Source organism: Polistes fuscatus, unplaced genomic scaffold, assembly GCF_010416935.1.
Source record: "Polistes fuscatus isolate 324 unplaced genomic scaffold, CU_Pfus_HIC Scaffold23, whole genome shotgun sequence".
NCBI classification, from domain to species: domain Eukaryota; kingdom Metazoa; phylum Arthropoda; class Insecta; order Hymenoptera; family Vespidae; genus Polistes; species Polistes fuscatus.
In genome coordinates this window covers 2183668-2197777 of record NW_025113100.1, presented here as the reverse complement: position 1 = coordinate 2197777, position 14110 = coordinate 2183668, and the positions used below count along the sequence as shown (strand labels likewise).

The following is a 14110-nucleotide window of genomic DNA, read 5'->3' as shown; positions in this document are numbered from 1 at the left end:
GATAATATATAAACTTGTTGCATATATTTTATATTATAAATAAAAACATTAGATTTGAATTTGCTTGATGCGTTTTACGATTGCACATGCACCAACAATGCTGCCAACTTATTGTTAGTGAAAGAAAAAATATAACTGCTCTGTTGATAAGGAAGCTGCTGCTTGTATATACCATTCCATTATTTGTATGCACATATCTATGATTCGACTGTATACATATGACATATTACAAAATTTAGAATCATCTACATATTACCGGTATAGAAATAAAAGTTATTACTACATTTTCTAAGTCAAAAGACCACGAATTTGATTTAACTTGAAATGGATCGAGAACTTGTTGACAAATTTATGGAAATAACTGGTATGGTTCTATAAGCTTCTATTATTTTCTCATCTTTATGCTTTCATTATTTACTTTTCAACAAATAAATACAAACGCTTACCTTTCTCATTTCTTAACATTATTATATTACATTTTACAAATATTTTATATATTACACAATTAAAGTTATTAAAAATCTATTAAGATATTGGTAGCGTTTATCAAATGGCAATGTTATATCAATTTCCTTTTCGTTTCTTTAGGAAAAAATGAAGCTACAGCGTGCCAATATTTATCATTAGCGGATGGAAATGTAGAAATGGCAGTTACTTTGATGTTCGAAGAAGGACAAATGCCCCAAGTTGAAGCGGTAGATTCCGAGCCAGAAGTACGGCCTCCTATATTACCTAGACAAGAAATATTGGTCGATTCCGAACCAATGTTTTCGATTCCAAGGTTGCCTAATGCTTTCGATAGATTTAGAGATTTTGCTCTTGAAACACGTATGTAATATATTTTCTGATCTATATCTATATTTATCGATTACAATCATCAGTAAATAATGTTTTTTGTTTAATTATAAATTACACATTATATAAATCTAGTTAAATAAAAGATAAATATTTTGTTGCTTGTTACTTTTAAAGAACGACAAGAAGAAGAAATGACCTTAAGAGCTTCCGGCGGAAAAGAGAGCTCTCAACCTAAATTGAAGCGTTTAGAAGATTTGTTTAGACCTCCGAATAATATTTTATTCCTTGGTACATTTGTGGATGCAAGGGAGCATGCGAAATCTTTAAATCGTTGGTTACTAGTCAACGTTCAGGATTCTCAGGAGTTTGTTTGTCAAGTTCTTAACAGAGATGTGTGGTCCAATGAACAAATTCAAGAAATTGTTAAAGATCATTTTGTTTTGTGGCAGGTATACAGCGATTGATAATAGTTATCATTATTTTATTTTAAAATATAAGCCATTTATTTTATTTTTAATCTTATCGGCTTTTTCAATAGGTTTTATCAAATACTAAGGATGGAAAGAATTACATAGATTTTTATAAAGTTATCGGTTATCCGTATCTAGCTGTAATAGATCCTAGAACAGGAGAATGTATAAGAAAATATAATCACATTACTATAGACAGCTTGATATCCGATCTGAATGATATTTTAAGTATTCACGCATCACCGGATGGTGCTTCCAATGATGTAGTCAATCATAAATCTAATAACTTGTCATTACTCGCAAAAGGGAGTCAATTGTCAGAGACATCAAAAAGTGTTTGTATACCAATAGAACATTATTACGTTTATGCCATTTGTCTTTTGTCATGTCTTTTATTAAAAATTGTATATTAATGTTATTTCATTTTCTTTATTAGGATTACGCTTCGTCTAGTCAAAGTATAAGAAATGATAGAGATTCTGGTTAGTACTCTCTGACGTTTTTCTTCTTTATCAAATGAATAAATTTTAAGTTTTATATTTTACAGATGATACATGCAAACAACTGGATAGTCAACATAATAGTAATATAAATATTTCGAACAATAGTCCATGTATTTTGAAAAAGAGAAAACGGCTCGACAATACAGATCATAAGAATGAATCTCGTAATATGGTAAAAAACTTAATTTTATACTAATACTAATGCATGCAAGTATTTCTTTGATCGTGTTTTTTATTTTAACGAAATAAATAAATTGTTTCTATTTTTATGTGAATAGAAAAAAGCGGTGGTAGGCAAGATTCAAGATGACGCAACCAATGTAGATACTGGTTAGTAAACGAAAATTCCAAAATTATATACACGCACACACATTATATGCCATTATATTTGACTATGCTACAGCATGATCCGTATTAATACACATTTTCATAAACATTTGTAATTAAATTGTAACAGTTGTTATACTTTCATATGTATATTTTTACTTATCTTTTTATTTATAGATAATGACAAACCGCTTTTACGATTATGTTTACGACTACCAACTGGTGACAAGGAAACACTATCCATGCGTGCTACTAATACTATCGAAGCAAGTGTTAAATGTTTTACCATCTTTTTTAAAAAAATTGAATGATATATACTTATTATTACTATGTAATTTAATATAATACTTATAAATAATTGCAGGATTTTCTGAAAATAATGGAAGACATGGGTTATCCACCGGCCGATTATACATACTTGGTCCCATTTCCTAAGACAAATATTGGTATACTTGCAGTAAATATTCCTTTGATAGACACGATTTTATTTCCATCAAATACAGTATTCATAACAAAAACGTGAATACGTCTGTGCATAGTACCTTTATCTTAAGTTATTATGTTGTAAATGATTAAATATTTAATATTTCTTGTCCAGATATCTCGCATTGTGAAAGATATTGAGTACCTTATCTCATACATGTTAAACATTGCCACGTCTCTAAATCAATATTGTTTTCTTACTTAATTATGTTAATATCTTACTTGCATTTACAAACGAAACTTTAATACAACCACTGTAATTATTACAGAAAAAGATAGTTGTTGCAATACTTATATACGTCCCTTTTTATGATTTTTATAGGAACAGTAAGTGAAGAAATGAACAAACAAATTGAAAGTAAATATTGATAGAATGCGTTTCGAGAATCAAATCTTCGATAAAGTTGAATATCTGAATGATTTTTGCTGCTCATTCGACCAACGCTATTCCGTGTAAGTATGAAAAAAAGTATGAAAAGTATTTTTTCTTTTCAGGAGATATTAGAAGCACAAAAAAGTTGGCATAGAACCGCAACAGCAGAAAAAAATGAATAAGTTCTCTTAATTGCTCACTTTATTAATTGATTATTTAATTAGTTATTGATAATTGAAAAGACAAAAACGTAATAATATAAATTCAAACGATGAGCCACTATATTGGCTCATCGACCTGGAAAAAATAATCGATAAAGCCAATATAGTGGCAGGCCGGCTAAGGCCTATATCGGTAATAGTAGTGCTCTACCTTTATCTTATCGACCGTCGGTAATTGCAGTTTTCTACTTTTACAACACCGACCGTCGGTAATAGTAGATTTATAAATTTTTTTTCACTCTACGTCGGTAATATTTTACATTAAGCTTCCCGACGGTCAATATTATTATACTACAAATTTTCATTAATAACGGTCGATATTTTAAAAATAGGAACCTACTATTACCGACCGTCGATATTTACCGTTACCGACGGTAGATAAGATAAAGGTAGAGCACTACTATTACCGATATAGGCCTTAGCCGGCATGCCACTAAAGTGGCTTTTGCGATTATTTTTTCCAGGTCGATGAGCCACTATAGTGGCTCACTCGAGTAGTTTACTTACTCACCGTTTGCTACATTGCAACAATAGTCGATTGCAACAATTAGTAGGTATTATATTGGCAAAATAGGTAGCGGGTAGATACTCAACTATGAACCCGATAGTTGACAGATCTACTTCAGGGACGCGCCCCTGCCTACGCGAGCCTTGGTTTATCTCCCAAAACCATACGGGGGAAACCATTGTCCTATCCCTGACTCTCCTTTCAAACCGACAAATTCTCCTTTCTTAATATCGTAGAATTTTATACTCGCCAACCCGTATGGCCAGCGTGGCGAGTTATGGCCAGAAAAAACCCTTAACATGAGTTAAGGGAAGCCTATGCTCAATACTGGGCGCAAACGGGCTAAAGAAGAAGAAGAAGATATTGGCAAAATATATATAGAAAAAAATGTGTATGGGAAACTGACTGATAGAATCCAATCGAAGAAATGAATATTTTAATTTTTAATTAATAAACAATAAGTTAATCCTTTGCCCTCGATACCTTTTTGCGAGTGCAAGGGGTAATATCTGTAAAATTATTTGCTTAACGATATTTAGAGATAAGCGGCATTGATTTCGACGTTTCCTCCTCATATGTTATTAAATGAAATGCTATGGCAGTAGAAAAATGATTAAAAAGATTTCCGAGTAAAATGAGATCGGATTAAAGGTACAATTAATTTCTCCATGTATTTCGTTTATATATTTACAATTTGACAACAAAAACATTAAACGTAACAGGCAACCTCGCTCTTAACCGGAAGGTATATTTGAAGTATCTTTCTAATAGAGCGCGAGGTCAGCTAAAGGTCACATAAATATAATTATATCCGTCATAATAAATTCATTACAATATGTATCGTGTATAAATGTCCGCGCATGTATTTGCGTAAGTGTAAGTACGTGTATTGTGTGGCTGCACATATGTGTATTTCTGTATATATTCATATGTATATGTATATATATATATATATATATATGTATATGTATATATATATATATATATATATATATACACGTATATATAATATATGTTATTTAAATTTCTTAACATCGTAAACTCTCCCGAGTAATGCCTTTCCGCATTTCTTTATAACGAATACTATATCCAGCGTTTTTAAATCTTTATTCTTTTCCTTTTCTTTTACTTTTGTATTTTTTGAATATAGTTAGATTGTCCATACTTGATGATATCGCGTAATCGCCCTCGTGGACCCCAGCCCTCTTTCTTCCACGAAAGATTTGTATGCATGTTTTGATGCTTTTCTCTTTCATTCCGCAAAAAGTATCCAAGTATTTTCGTTTACGAAGTAGCACGATTATTCGCTAACAAGTCTCTCCTTATTTTTGTTCACTTATGTCTTATCGAAAAACACGTATTATACGTATTATACATATTTTTGATTTTGTTTTATTAATATTTTTTGTAATTTTGTGTGTTTTTTCTTCCTCTTACTTTTCGTCGATAAGTTTATGTACAAAAGTTTTGATTCGGCTTTTATTAGGTAAGTCTACATTCGATAGTTTTTCATACACATTTCGATCAGTCGCAAACGTTCCTTTTACAACACTTTTCTCGAATCTTTTGATTGTTTATATTATCCCCTTAAATCTTTCTTTCGGTGTCGTGGCAGTGTAATACGCGTAACGGATTCTTATCCTTATCCTTTAATCTTACGTCTATATGTATAATCATATTTTTACAAAAAATTCACGAATAGCATATACACATACATATACGGTGCGAGATAAACAGCTGGCCGTTCATTCTCATTTTGCATCGATCGTTACTCGAAGGGAATTCAAAATAAATCCAACCAAAACTTATGTACTCGCGCGTATTGGCGTTGATATCGATACCGTACGATGCGCCTACGAGGCAGCAGAGAGACAAAATTCCAATCATTTTTTCGACAAACGGTTGTTAATAACACGAATTGAAATAATCATGAAAATGACAACTTTGTCATACATATATTTTACACATAAATATATTTAATATGCAATTAATGTATCAACTTTCTCATATTTTGTATTAATATTAATAATGAACTTATTTCTTTACCATATAATATTGATTTACTTATCGATATGTATCAATATTTCAGCGATATCTATGCATAGTACATAGATGGTGGTATCGACGTTCACGCCTTTACGTGGTCATAGCTTTTCGGAAAAGCTTTATTTTCGAATACAATCAATTGTAAATCATTCAAATCTGGCAGCAGTTAATATGGCAGTATTGAAAGTATTTTTACGAGGAAACATATTTACATAGAATTAAGAGCAAGTGTTCGTTTACGATAGAAAATGAAATATAAGATGGTAACAATCATTCGTTTCCCGATGAATCGCAACGATGCATCCATGACAGCCTTGTACACCCTAACAATACGTAAAATGATTTTTTCACGATCCAACATTTATAAATGAATGATTTTTCGATGGTCAAGTCGGGTGTGCAGCAAGGTATGTAAATATAAAATAGATACAATCTTAACAGAGCGGTATTTTGGTAAAACACGCGCAGACGCTGTAATAAATCATAGGCATCGCGCTTCGGAGTGTCACTTCCCGTATAAATCATTGATGTGTTCGCGATAGGAGATAAATAATCGAGTAGACAAGCTTTTGCTTGTGACTTTGAAGGATCGTCTAATAGCCACGAGGAGAATCATTGTAGATGTACAAAGCCCTTTTCCCTCTCTCTCTCTCTCTCTCATAGTTTATTACTCGCACACTCACACGCGCACATGCACAGTATCTTTCTTAATGTAGAAACGGAATAGGAAGGAAAAAACGATACGCTTTCAAGTTTTTCCTTCGCTCCTTCTTCTCCTTCTTCTCCTTCTTCTCCTTCTTCGTCTTCATTTTCGTCTTCTTAGAAAGTAGCAAACTTTGGCGGGTTTACGGTATAAAGTGTTACGTTATGTATTTACAAAGAACATCTAACATCGTGGTAGATAAGTCATTTATACGCGAACTTTTTCGCGTTTACTTTGATCTCTTTTCTCTGTTTTCTTAATTACCGAAGAGGAAAGGTATTTTTTCGATCGTTCATACGCCTTTGAAAATTGTTCTCTATCTTCTATCTATCCTTGTTGATACCTACACGATATATATCCTGTTTAAGACATTATACGGTGTATCTTAAGATAGATTTTATTTCTCAACTTGATTTAGAACAAAAACAATATATTCTCGATTGGAGAGAAATAGGAGGATGCGGTGCAGTGGCGGATCAAGTCAAGGGATACAAATTTTCCCTACTAATTAGGGGTATAAAGTGATATTTAACATAGAAAATAAACTTATTAGAAAAACATCATTAGGATAGTTAGGATTAGTTCGATCTGCCACTGATCTCTCTATAATATATTTATATCTATACTCGTGTACGCGTGTCAGAGCTCGGGAGAAAATCATTTTCCTCTGTAGAATAGAAAACAATGTAAAATGTATATTTCCTCCTCTCTCTCTCCGAATCCGTTCCATTTGCTGCAGTTTAAGCAAATTCGAAATATCATTGACGCAACGGCTCGCATCTATACAGAGAGAAGAGATGATTTAGGCTAATTGTAAGTTTGATTGTTTTTCCTTTCGTCCAAGTAAGCGATCGATGATAAGTAAAATCGATAAGTTCGTCGACGACGTCGAATAACGAATTCGCTGATTACGTCGCAGATTAGTTTTTCTTCCAATTACGCGAATAAAATTCCTATTTGTCGAGGACGCGTGGCGCGTAGGCGTGTAGGGCGCGAAAGTACGTAAAGTGGTTGCTTCTTTCTCCCCCCCTCCCATCTCCTCGTCTATCTTTTTATTAGGAAGACGAGGAGTCTTAGAGCAAGGTCGACGCCGTTAGGACGTCCGGGACGACCGGCTTCGGAGGGGGGTCTAAGCATCAGACTCGCATTTCGCTCATCGTTGCTTGCGAGACGCGGCTCGAGACGGTTGTACTTTGTAAAAGGGGTTGGTTTTCTGGAGGACTCTTCGCACGGGGCGGTGGTGGAGCACGCGGTACTGTCAGGTGTATAGATCCGTTCGGTGGTCCCTGAAAGAAAACAAGGAGAAACGCGAGTCGTCGCATACATTTCATCGATATTATTTCATTCCTTCGATATTATTTATTTGCGTTATTTTTGATAATTTATAATGGTTCTTTCGCTTACTTGAGTTTGCGCGTTTATGTCCTGCATTACCGAAGCACGAGGAAGCGTGGCGTGTTGTTGCTGATGTTGCTTTTGGTAATGATGTTGATGCGGCAGGGTGTGCGTGCCTTGTAAAGTGTTAGGCTCGTTCGGAGCTCCTTTCATCACGTTTCTAAAGGGAAAATAAAATGTTATTCGATTAGCTCATTTGGTTATCTCGATGAAATCTCTAATGAAATTGTTCGATTTACCTTCTTAGCATTTCATTTTCAACGTCGACGATAACTTGACCGCTACCAGGGAAATGCGAATGCGACGAAGGTGGTTGTTTCAACTCGTTGAAACCGCGCGGGCCGCACTGTTGATTCAACATCTGTTGCTGCTGCAGGCTCTTGACCTCGAGTCTCGTCTTGTCTCGTTGATAATAGACACCGGCGAATATGAGAACGTTCAATATAAGTAGACTGCAACCGATCGCTATCGTCACGCTCAATGCTGTCGAATATGCGGCGTATCTGAAAGAGTCGTTAAATAATTACAAAATGATGGAGACCGTGTTTTCTATTAAATAACCAAAATAAATATCATACACGGATGTTCGACTGTGCATATGGTACTGTGCGGTTATTATTAAATAGTATTAGGTTGAGTAGTTCCTTCCTTTTTTTTTTTTTTTTTCATGCGAAGAACTTATGGGACGACCTAATAGATAAATTCAATAGCTTTTTACCCGGCTGCATCGAGACTGGCCAAAGTGTCGGTGCTGGCGTTGTGCATATTTTGAAGATTCGTGCTTTGAATAAGACTGACGCAGGTGGTGATGCTGTAATCGGTTGTGGTCGGTGGTTCGGTGCTTAAATTCTTTCTTTTAAATTCCTCGGTGATCCTACTCAAAGGATCGGGCCTGACCAGACCGTCGTAAAGGCTCGGATCGGCGTGTCCTCGGAACAGATTGTGCCTCGAATCAACGTCCTCCATTCCTGCGCGATGAAGTTCCGGTACGAGTCTTAGCCAAACGGAGAGCTGATGAGCACGATAATGATTTTTCACTTTCGGCCTCATTCCTAAACGAACAAATTCAAATCATTTCATCGAAATTATCCTTTAGGATTTCCAAATCCTATCGATGAAATCCGAATGAATTATTTTTCACGACAAATTTGCTTTAACGAAACTTGACAAACATGAGATTTATTAGAGTCGAAGGTCGTTATTGAATTTTCGATGTATGCTTTGCGATACAATTTGATCGAAGAAATATACGAAAAAGCAAAGTGTACTTATCGGATTAATTATAAGCGAAGTATGCGTTATGGAACAATTGATGATTTATAAAACAAAGAAGATTATTTTATCGCATTACGACATCGGGCTATATTTTAAACGATAAAAATTAAATTTTCACTTCCGCGAATGATAATTTAATCGTAAAAAGCTACCTCGATAACTCGCAATATTCTAGATAATAAATCTGTTTTCGTTATGAAAATTATACGCAAATATGAATCATCAAGACTGCCGTGCGATATCATTCTCGACTGAATTATTTATAATATATATAGAGGAAGTCGATCTAGGATATATTTAATATAAGTAACGTAATATCTATATATTTGTTTGTGACTTTTTCGACAACATTTGTTTAATCTTCTAACAAGATTTGAAGAGAGATAATCGACGTTGTTGACAACTTGAACTATTAATCAACAAGCATAGGCCGAACGTAACGTGACGTTAACGCGTACCGATCGATCGTGCTGTGGAAAATTTAATAGAGGAAATCGCTTGAATATAAACCACAAGCTGATATTGTTGTTCGACGAGCTTGTTACTCATCGACGGAATTGTCTAATGCAAACGAAAGAAGGATGATTCGATTAAAGAAACCTTTTCTATTTCTTATTTCAATATTTAGTTATCATTTAAATATGTATGTACTATTTCATATTATTCTCTTTGCTATTTCGATAAGAGATACGAATTATTCTTCATTTACGTACACGTGTTGTTATTTTGCGTTATAAATTCGTAATAATTTATTCAGAATTTTATCGACAGGAGTCAAGCTTTTCTTTTGTTTTTATTACAAATTGAATGGAAATGAAAAGAAATTTGCCGATAAGCAAGCTGCGGTAGATAAAAATTCGATAACATATATCTGTAGAAGCAATCTTGTTTATAACAATGATTTGAATCGGTATAAAAGTCTTCTTTCTTCAGCAATTTTATCAGTCAACGTTCAGATATTCGAACAAAACGAAGTTTCCTTAGAATGGCGGGTAAGTTGTATTTGAATATCCTAACATATTAAAGGATAGATTATATTCATGTCTTTAGAATATTTGAATCATTTTTCAAAAGAATGTACTCTTACGAGAGTACCATAATATTTCTTCTCACGGATGCTTATTTATCTCTAAACGCTTTTATAATCTGTTTTAGCAAGTTACCAATTGATAGTTGCGTTCACGATCAGTGTGATCGGTGTGTACGCTTATAATCCTGGCGAGAAGCCGATAATTCCGGTACCGACAAAATGCCCGGAAGTAGATCCACTCGACTATACCGTACACATTGCTCATGAGACAAATTGTTCCAAATTTTATAAATGTTCCAACGGGGAAAAATACGAAATGGACTGTCCAAAATACCGGAAGGGTCAGCTTCATTTCAATAAAGTTTTGCAAGTTTGCGATTATCCTAAATCTGCTGGATGTCAAGACAACAAGGGGCATAAATATGAAAGATTAGCAATGAAGAATGGCAAGGATGGCATCGTCTACGATGCAGAGAAATATGCCGACGAAGTCGAAGTCAATTTGATGTGCCCGGAAGGTGCCCATGGTAAGAAATGTTCTTGCCAATGTTCTTGCAGTCAAAATTATGGATGTCAACATGGAAAGCTCGTGAGAGAGCTTGGAGAGCACGGAGAGATGTCTTAATAAGAAATACCGATCCATCGAAATGAAACAAAATCTATACTAAAATATCTTAATTTCTTAACGAAGAGATATGTACGATAAATTTGGCTTGTATCGTTCATTATTTTGTCATATTTGCAAATATCTAGCAAATGAATAAAGTTAAAATATCCAGATTGTTAATAAAAGGTAATATTATTATCTTTAGCGAGGTAGAGAGGAAAAAATAGTTAGGGAATAGTTAGGGTGCAATATTACGGTTTGACTGGGCGCGTTCGTTTATTAAAACATAGAAAAAGGGCGATGAAAAAAAGTGTTAGTAATTAAATTCTCTTGAGGACCAGGAGTAACGTTCTCACATTCATTTTAAAAGGTCGTTTTGGCTGGCTTGATCGCGATAAAATAGGGAGTTCTCGCGTATCGTCCTTCGTCCGTGTCTACGCAAACTTTCTCTCTCCTGCGCTTCTCCAATTAAATTCAAATTATATAAAGGAAAGAAATGAGTCGGAATATCGTTTACCAATGACACGCGCGCGATCTGTCCTACGGTACGAGAGGAACGTCTTTTGAATTATTAAATATTACAATATGTAGGATGTCCTAACAAGCTAGCCCCCGAATTAACGATTCGAATGCCACGCACAGCTAATTTCCTAATTAGAAATAACTTTAAACTTGAATTTTTACGGTTACACGAAAAACAGCTAGCCAGCCTTTTTCCTTTTATTTGACTCTTCCTGCGATTTACGAGCGTAATTGGTCAAACTATAGCCGTCAGTTTGGAACAACTACCACGTAACTTTTTTCTATCCTTTCTTTGCGTCTCCGATGCGATTCCTTCGGTCGTAGGATAACAATTTATTATGACAAAAAAGAAAGAACATTTTTTCCCTTTAATTAAACCCTTTCCTGCCAGCGGATGATTATTTTTTAACAACAACAATTTATTAACAACAAAGATAACGCGCAGTGTATCTTTACCAGTGCAATTTTATGAATATTATCCAAAACAAGTCTATTAATTAATGACGTTTGACCGACGCTAGATGTTTTAGACGATTGGAAGTTAGTAACGAGATAGTAACGGATAGTAACGGGGCTTCCCGACAAATAATATGAAAATATTTGTTGTTTGACGGATTCTATTTAGATGCGCAATGTTCGTACTTATGTTGGTTGCTAATCTTCTCATCCAATGATAAGTACTTTGGAAAGTAGATTATCTAAGGAATTTGGATGGAACGCTTGGCAACGGTTGTACATCACTCTCTCGACGTTCGTGGTTTTGGTTGATGCGAGGAAGAAAGAGCGAGCTTTGTACTTCGATTCGAAGGAAACTACCTATCTCGAAACGGATTACCGATCAAGGAGAAAAGCCGGAGATCGACCTAGCTTCAATTTGATTGCTTAAAAAACAATTTGATTGCTTAAAAAACAAAGCGCAAAATATTTATAACTGTATTAAGGTATAATTAACGCGTATGAACGAACGAATGAAAACCGAAACGAATAGTCGATTGCAATGGGAATCGTCAAAGTTTTACATCGAATCTAGGCGTGTGCGCGCGAGTGCACGTGTGCGTTGTATTATCGCGTTCATCGTTGCGGTTGTTCTCCTATCCTCTCGGATCACTCGACGCAAAAGCCATTGCGAAGGAGGAGGAAGTTTGTAACGTGTCGACCGCAGCACATGTCACGAGAAACATATAAAGCGCAACACCGAAAACGGTGTGTCGTTGGTGATACTCGTTCGGCCTGCACTCCACGTTCGAATTAATTTGCATCTTTCGAAAATACAAGAACGCAATTGCATTCGAGCTTTCCAGCGAATCCTTCGATTACCGTTGACCATTCGCTCGTACCTGCCTATCCTCTTACTCTTTGCTATAAAGCAATTTTTCTTATAAAAAGGATAGATACGACGTGTCTCCAGTTGACATGGTTACATACGATCGGTCGAACTTTAACTTTGCGTAATAATAATTTTCCATTGTAATAAAAATGCGAGTGCATTAGCGCGTTATCGTGGAATACTTTGTTCGTAGTTAAACAAGGGGGTGGGGTCGATATCGGCGCTGCGGTTTATCGATTATCCGAGTTTATGTGTAACTTCAACTTTTACACTTTGCGTGCAACGTTGTGTATAACTGAAGTAGACTTGAAAGTACCGAAGCTTTAGCTCCACAGTTGCCGCGAATATCTGCCGATGATGCTTTATGATGCCGATGATGGGAGGACGAACTTTGAAGACTTTCGGAAAATACTTTTTCCTATAAAAATACTTCGGAATAATATGTTCGGAAAATATCATTTTCGATTCTCAGGAGAGAGAAACAACTTCTCAGGAGAGAGAAATCAATACGATTTTGATCGACGCTAGTGTCCGATTGTCATTAATCTAGAAAAGAATAAAAAAGAATCGTAAGAAAAGATGAAAGTTAGATGGCGTCGATCGAGATATCTTCTTAAGTGGAAAGAAATGAGACGGGTCTGTCCCGGGTTCTCTATTTCCTCGCGTGTATACGAGCAAAGGAAAGGAAAAGATGTTTCCCATAGGTAGCACCCCCTTCGACGTTCCTTTTAAGGGGAAAACGATCGTCGTGCAATCTGTCGAACGTGTCACTCTCGCGAGGGCCGATAGCAGATTGCGAAAACTCGGAAAAAGGGCCCTCTCTTCGAGGAAATAGATGGTACCTACCTACCCACCTACCCACCTATCTCCGATCGACCGTTAATTAATCATTCCATCGACGTCTCGAGGAAAAAATATATATCTTCCAACGCCAAGGAAAATAGCATTAGGATATGCCGCTGATCCCGGCGCAATTCGCAACCCACGATCCGTTTTTTTTCACGAGTCAAACGAAATGGTAGGATAGAGTCTAGAAGCATACGTTTGCGTTCATGCGGTTCATCGTTGCGCGACTTCGAGTCAATTTCTCCCATCGATTCGGAGCTAAATACATACATTGGCGGCAACGTTATTAGGATAACGCCGACGAGCACGATCCAAAGGTTCTCGTCACCTTTTCCAACCGATATCGTCCGGTTTCGTATTTCGTTCGCATGAGAAAAGGTACATAAATTAGCTGAGAGCGTGCATAGCATCAAATATCGCGTCTCTTGCATATACATACGTAGGTAATGTCGATTCGTCTATCGTTTTCGTTAGACCTATCGTTGGAAAGGACATTAATCGTTATCTATCTAAATTTACTTACCGATTTCGAGATATTTTTGATGCGTAGGGTCGTACTGATCCCACGTGAGACTCCTAAAACGACTTTTTTCCCTACTGGCAGGTAAAAGCCCAGTGTCGTTTCTCGCGTGATGATCGAAGCCATTTGGATTCCTGCGAAGCAATCAATTTTTTT

The 14110-nt window shown here is 35.7% G+C and overlaps 3 protein-coding genes across 13 annotated transcripts in view; 2 read left to right on the top strand and 1 right to left on the bottom strand.

The window, feature by feature from the left end:
• Positions 1-159: 159 nt before the first annotated feature.
• LOC122518191 (UBX domain-containing protein 7) lies at positions 160-2855 on the top strand. Its single transcript, XM_043636945.1, has 9 exons — positions 160-364; positions 589-828; positions 973-1247; positions 1337-1603; positions 1705-1750; positions 1816-1943; positions 2050-2101; positions 2276-2364; positions 2463-2855. The coding sequence occupies exons 1-9, from the start codon at positions 325-327 to the stop codon at positions 2619-2621; spliced, it is 1296 nt and encodes a 431-aa protein (XP_043492880.1). The 5' UTR covers positions 160-324; the 3' UTR covers positions 2622-2855.
• Positions 2856-4328: 1473 nt separating this feature from the next.
• The window catches only part of LOC122518188 (neuroligin-4, X-linked-like), a 170143-nt gene continuing 160361 nt past the window's right edge, over positions 4329-14110 (bottom strand). For all 11 annotated transcript variants that reach the window (XM_043636934.1, XM_043636931.1, XM_043636935.1 and 8 more), the window contains 5 exons: positions 13958-14088; positions 8546-8879; positions 8067-8330; positions 7837-7987; positions 4329-7718 (listed from right to left, as the gene is read on the bottom strand). In XM_043636934.1, the coding sequence (XP_043492869.1) occupies positions 7569-7718; positions 7837-7987; positions 8067-8330; positions 8546-8879; positions 13958-14088 (1030 nt within the window). In that variant the 3' untranslated portion in view covers positions 4329-7568. The remainder of the gene's footprint in view (positions 7719-7836; positions 7988-8066; positions 8331-8545; positions 8880-13957; positions 14089-14110) is intronic.
• Positions 8886-11563, top strand: LOC122518193. Its single transcript, XM_043636953.1, has 2 exons — positions 8886-10094; positions 10258-11563. Exons 1-2 carry the CDS (start codon positions 10088-10090, stop codon positions 10755-10757), a joined length of 507 nt encoding a protein of 168 aa, XP_043492888.1. The 5' UTR covers positions 8886-10087; the 3' UTR covers positions 10758-11563.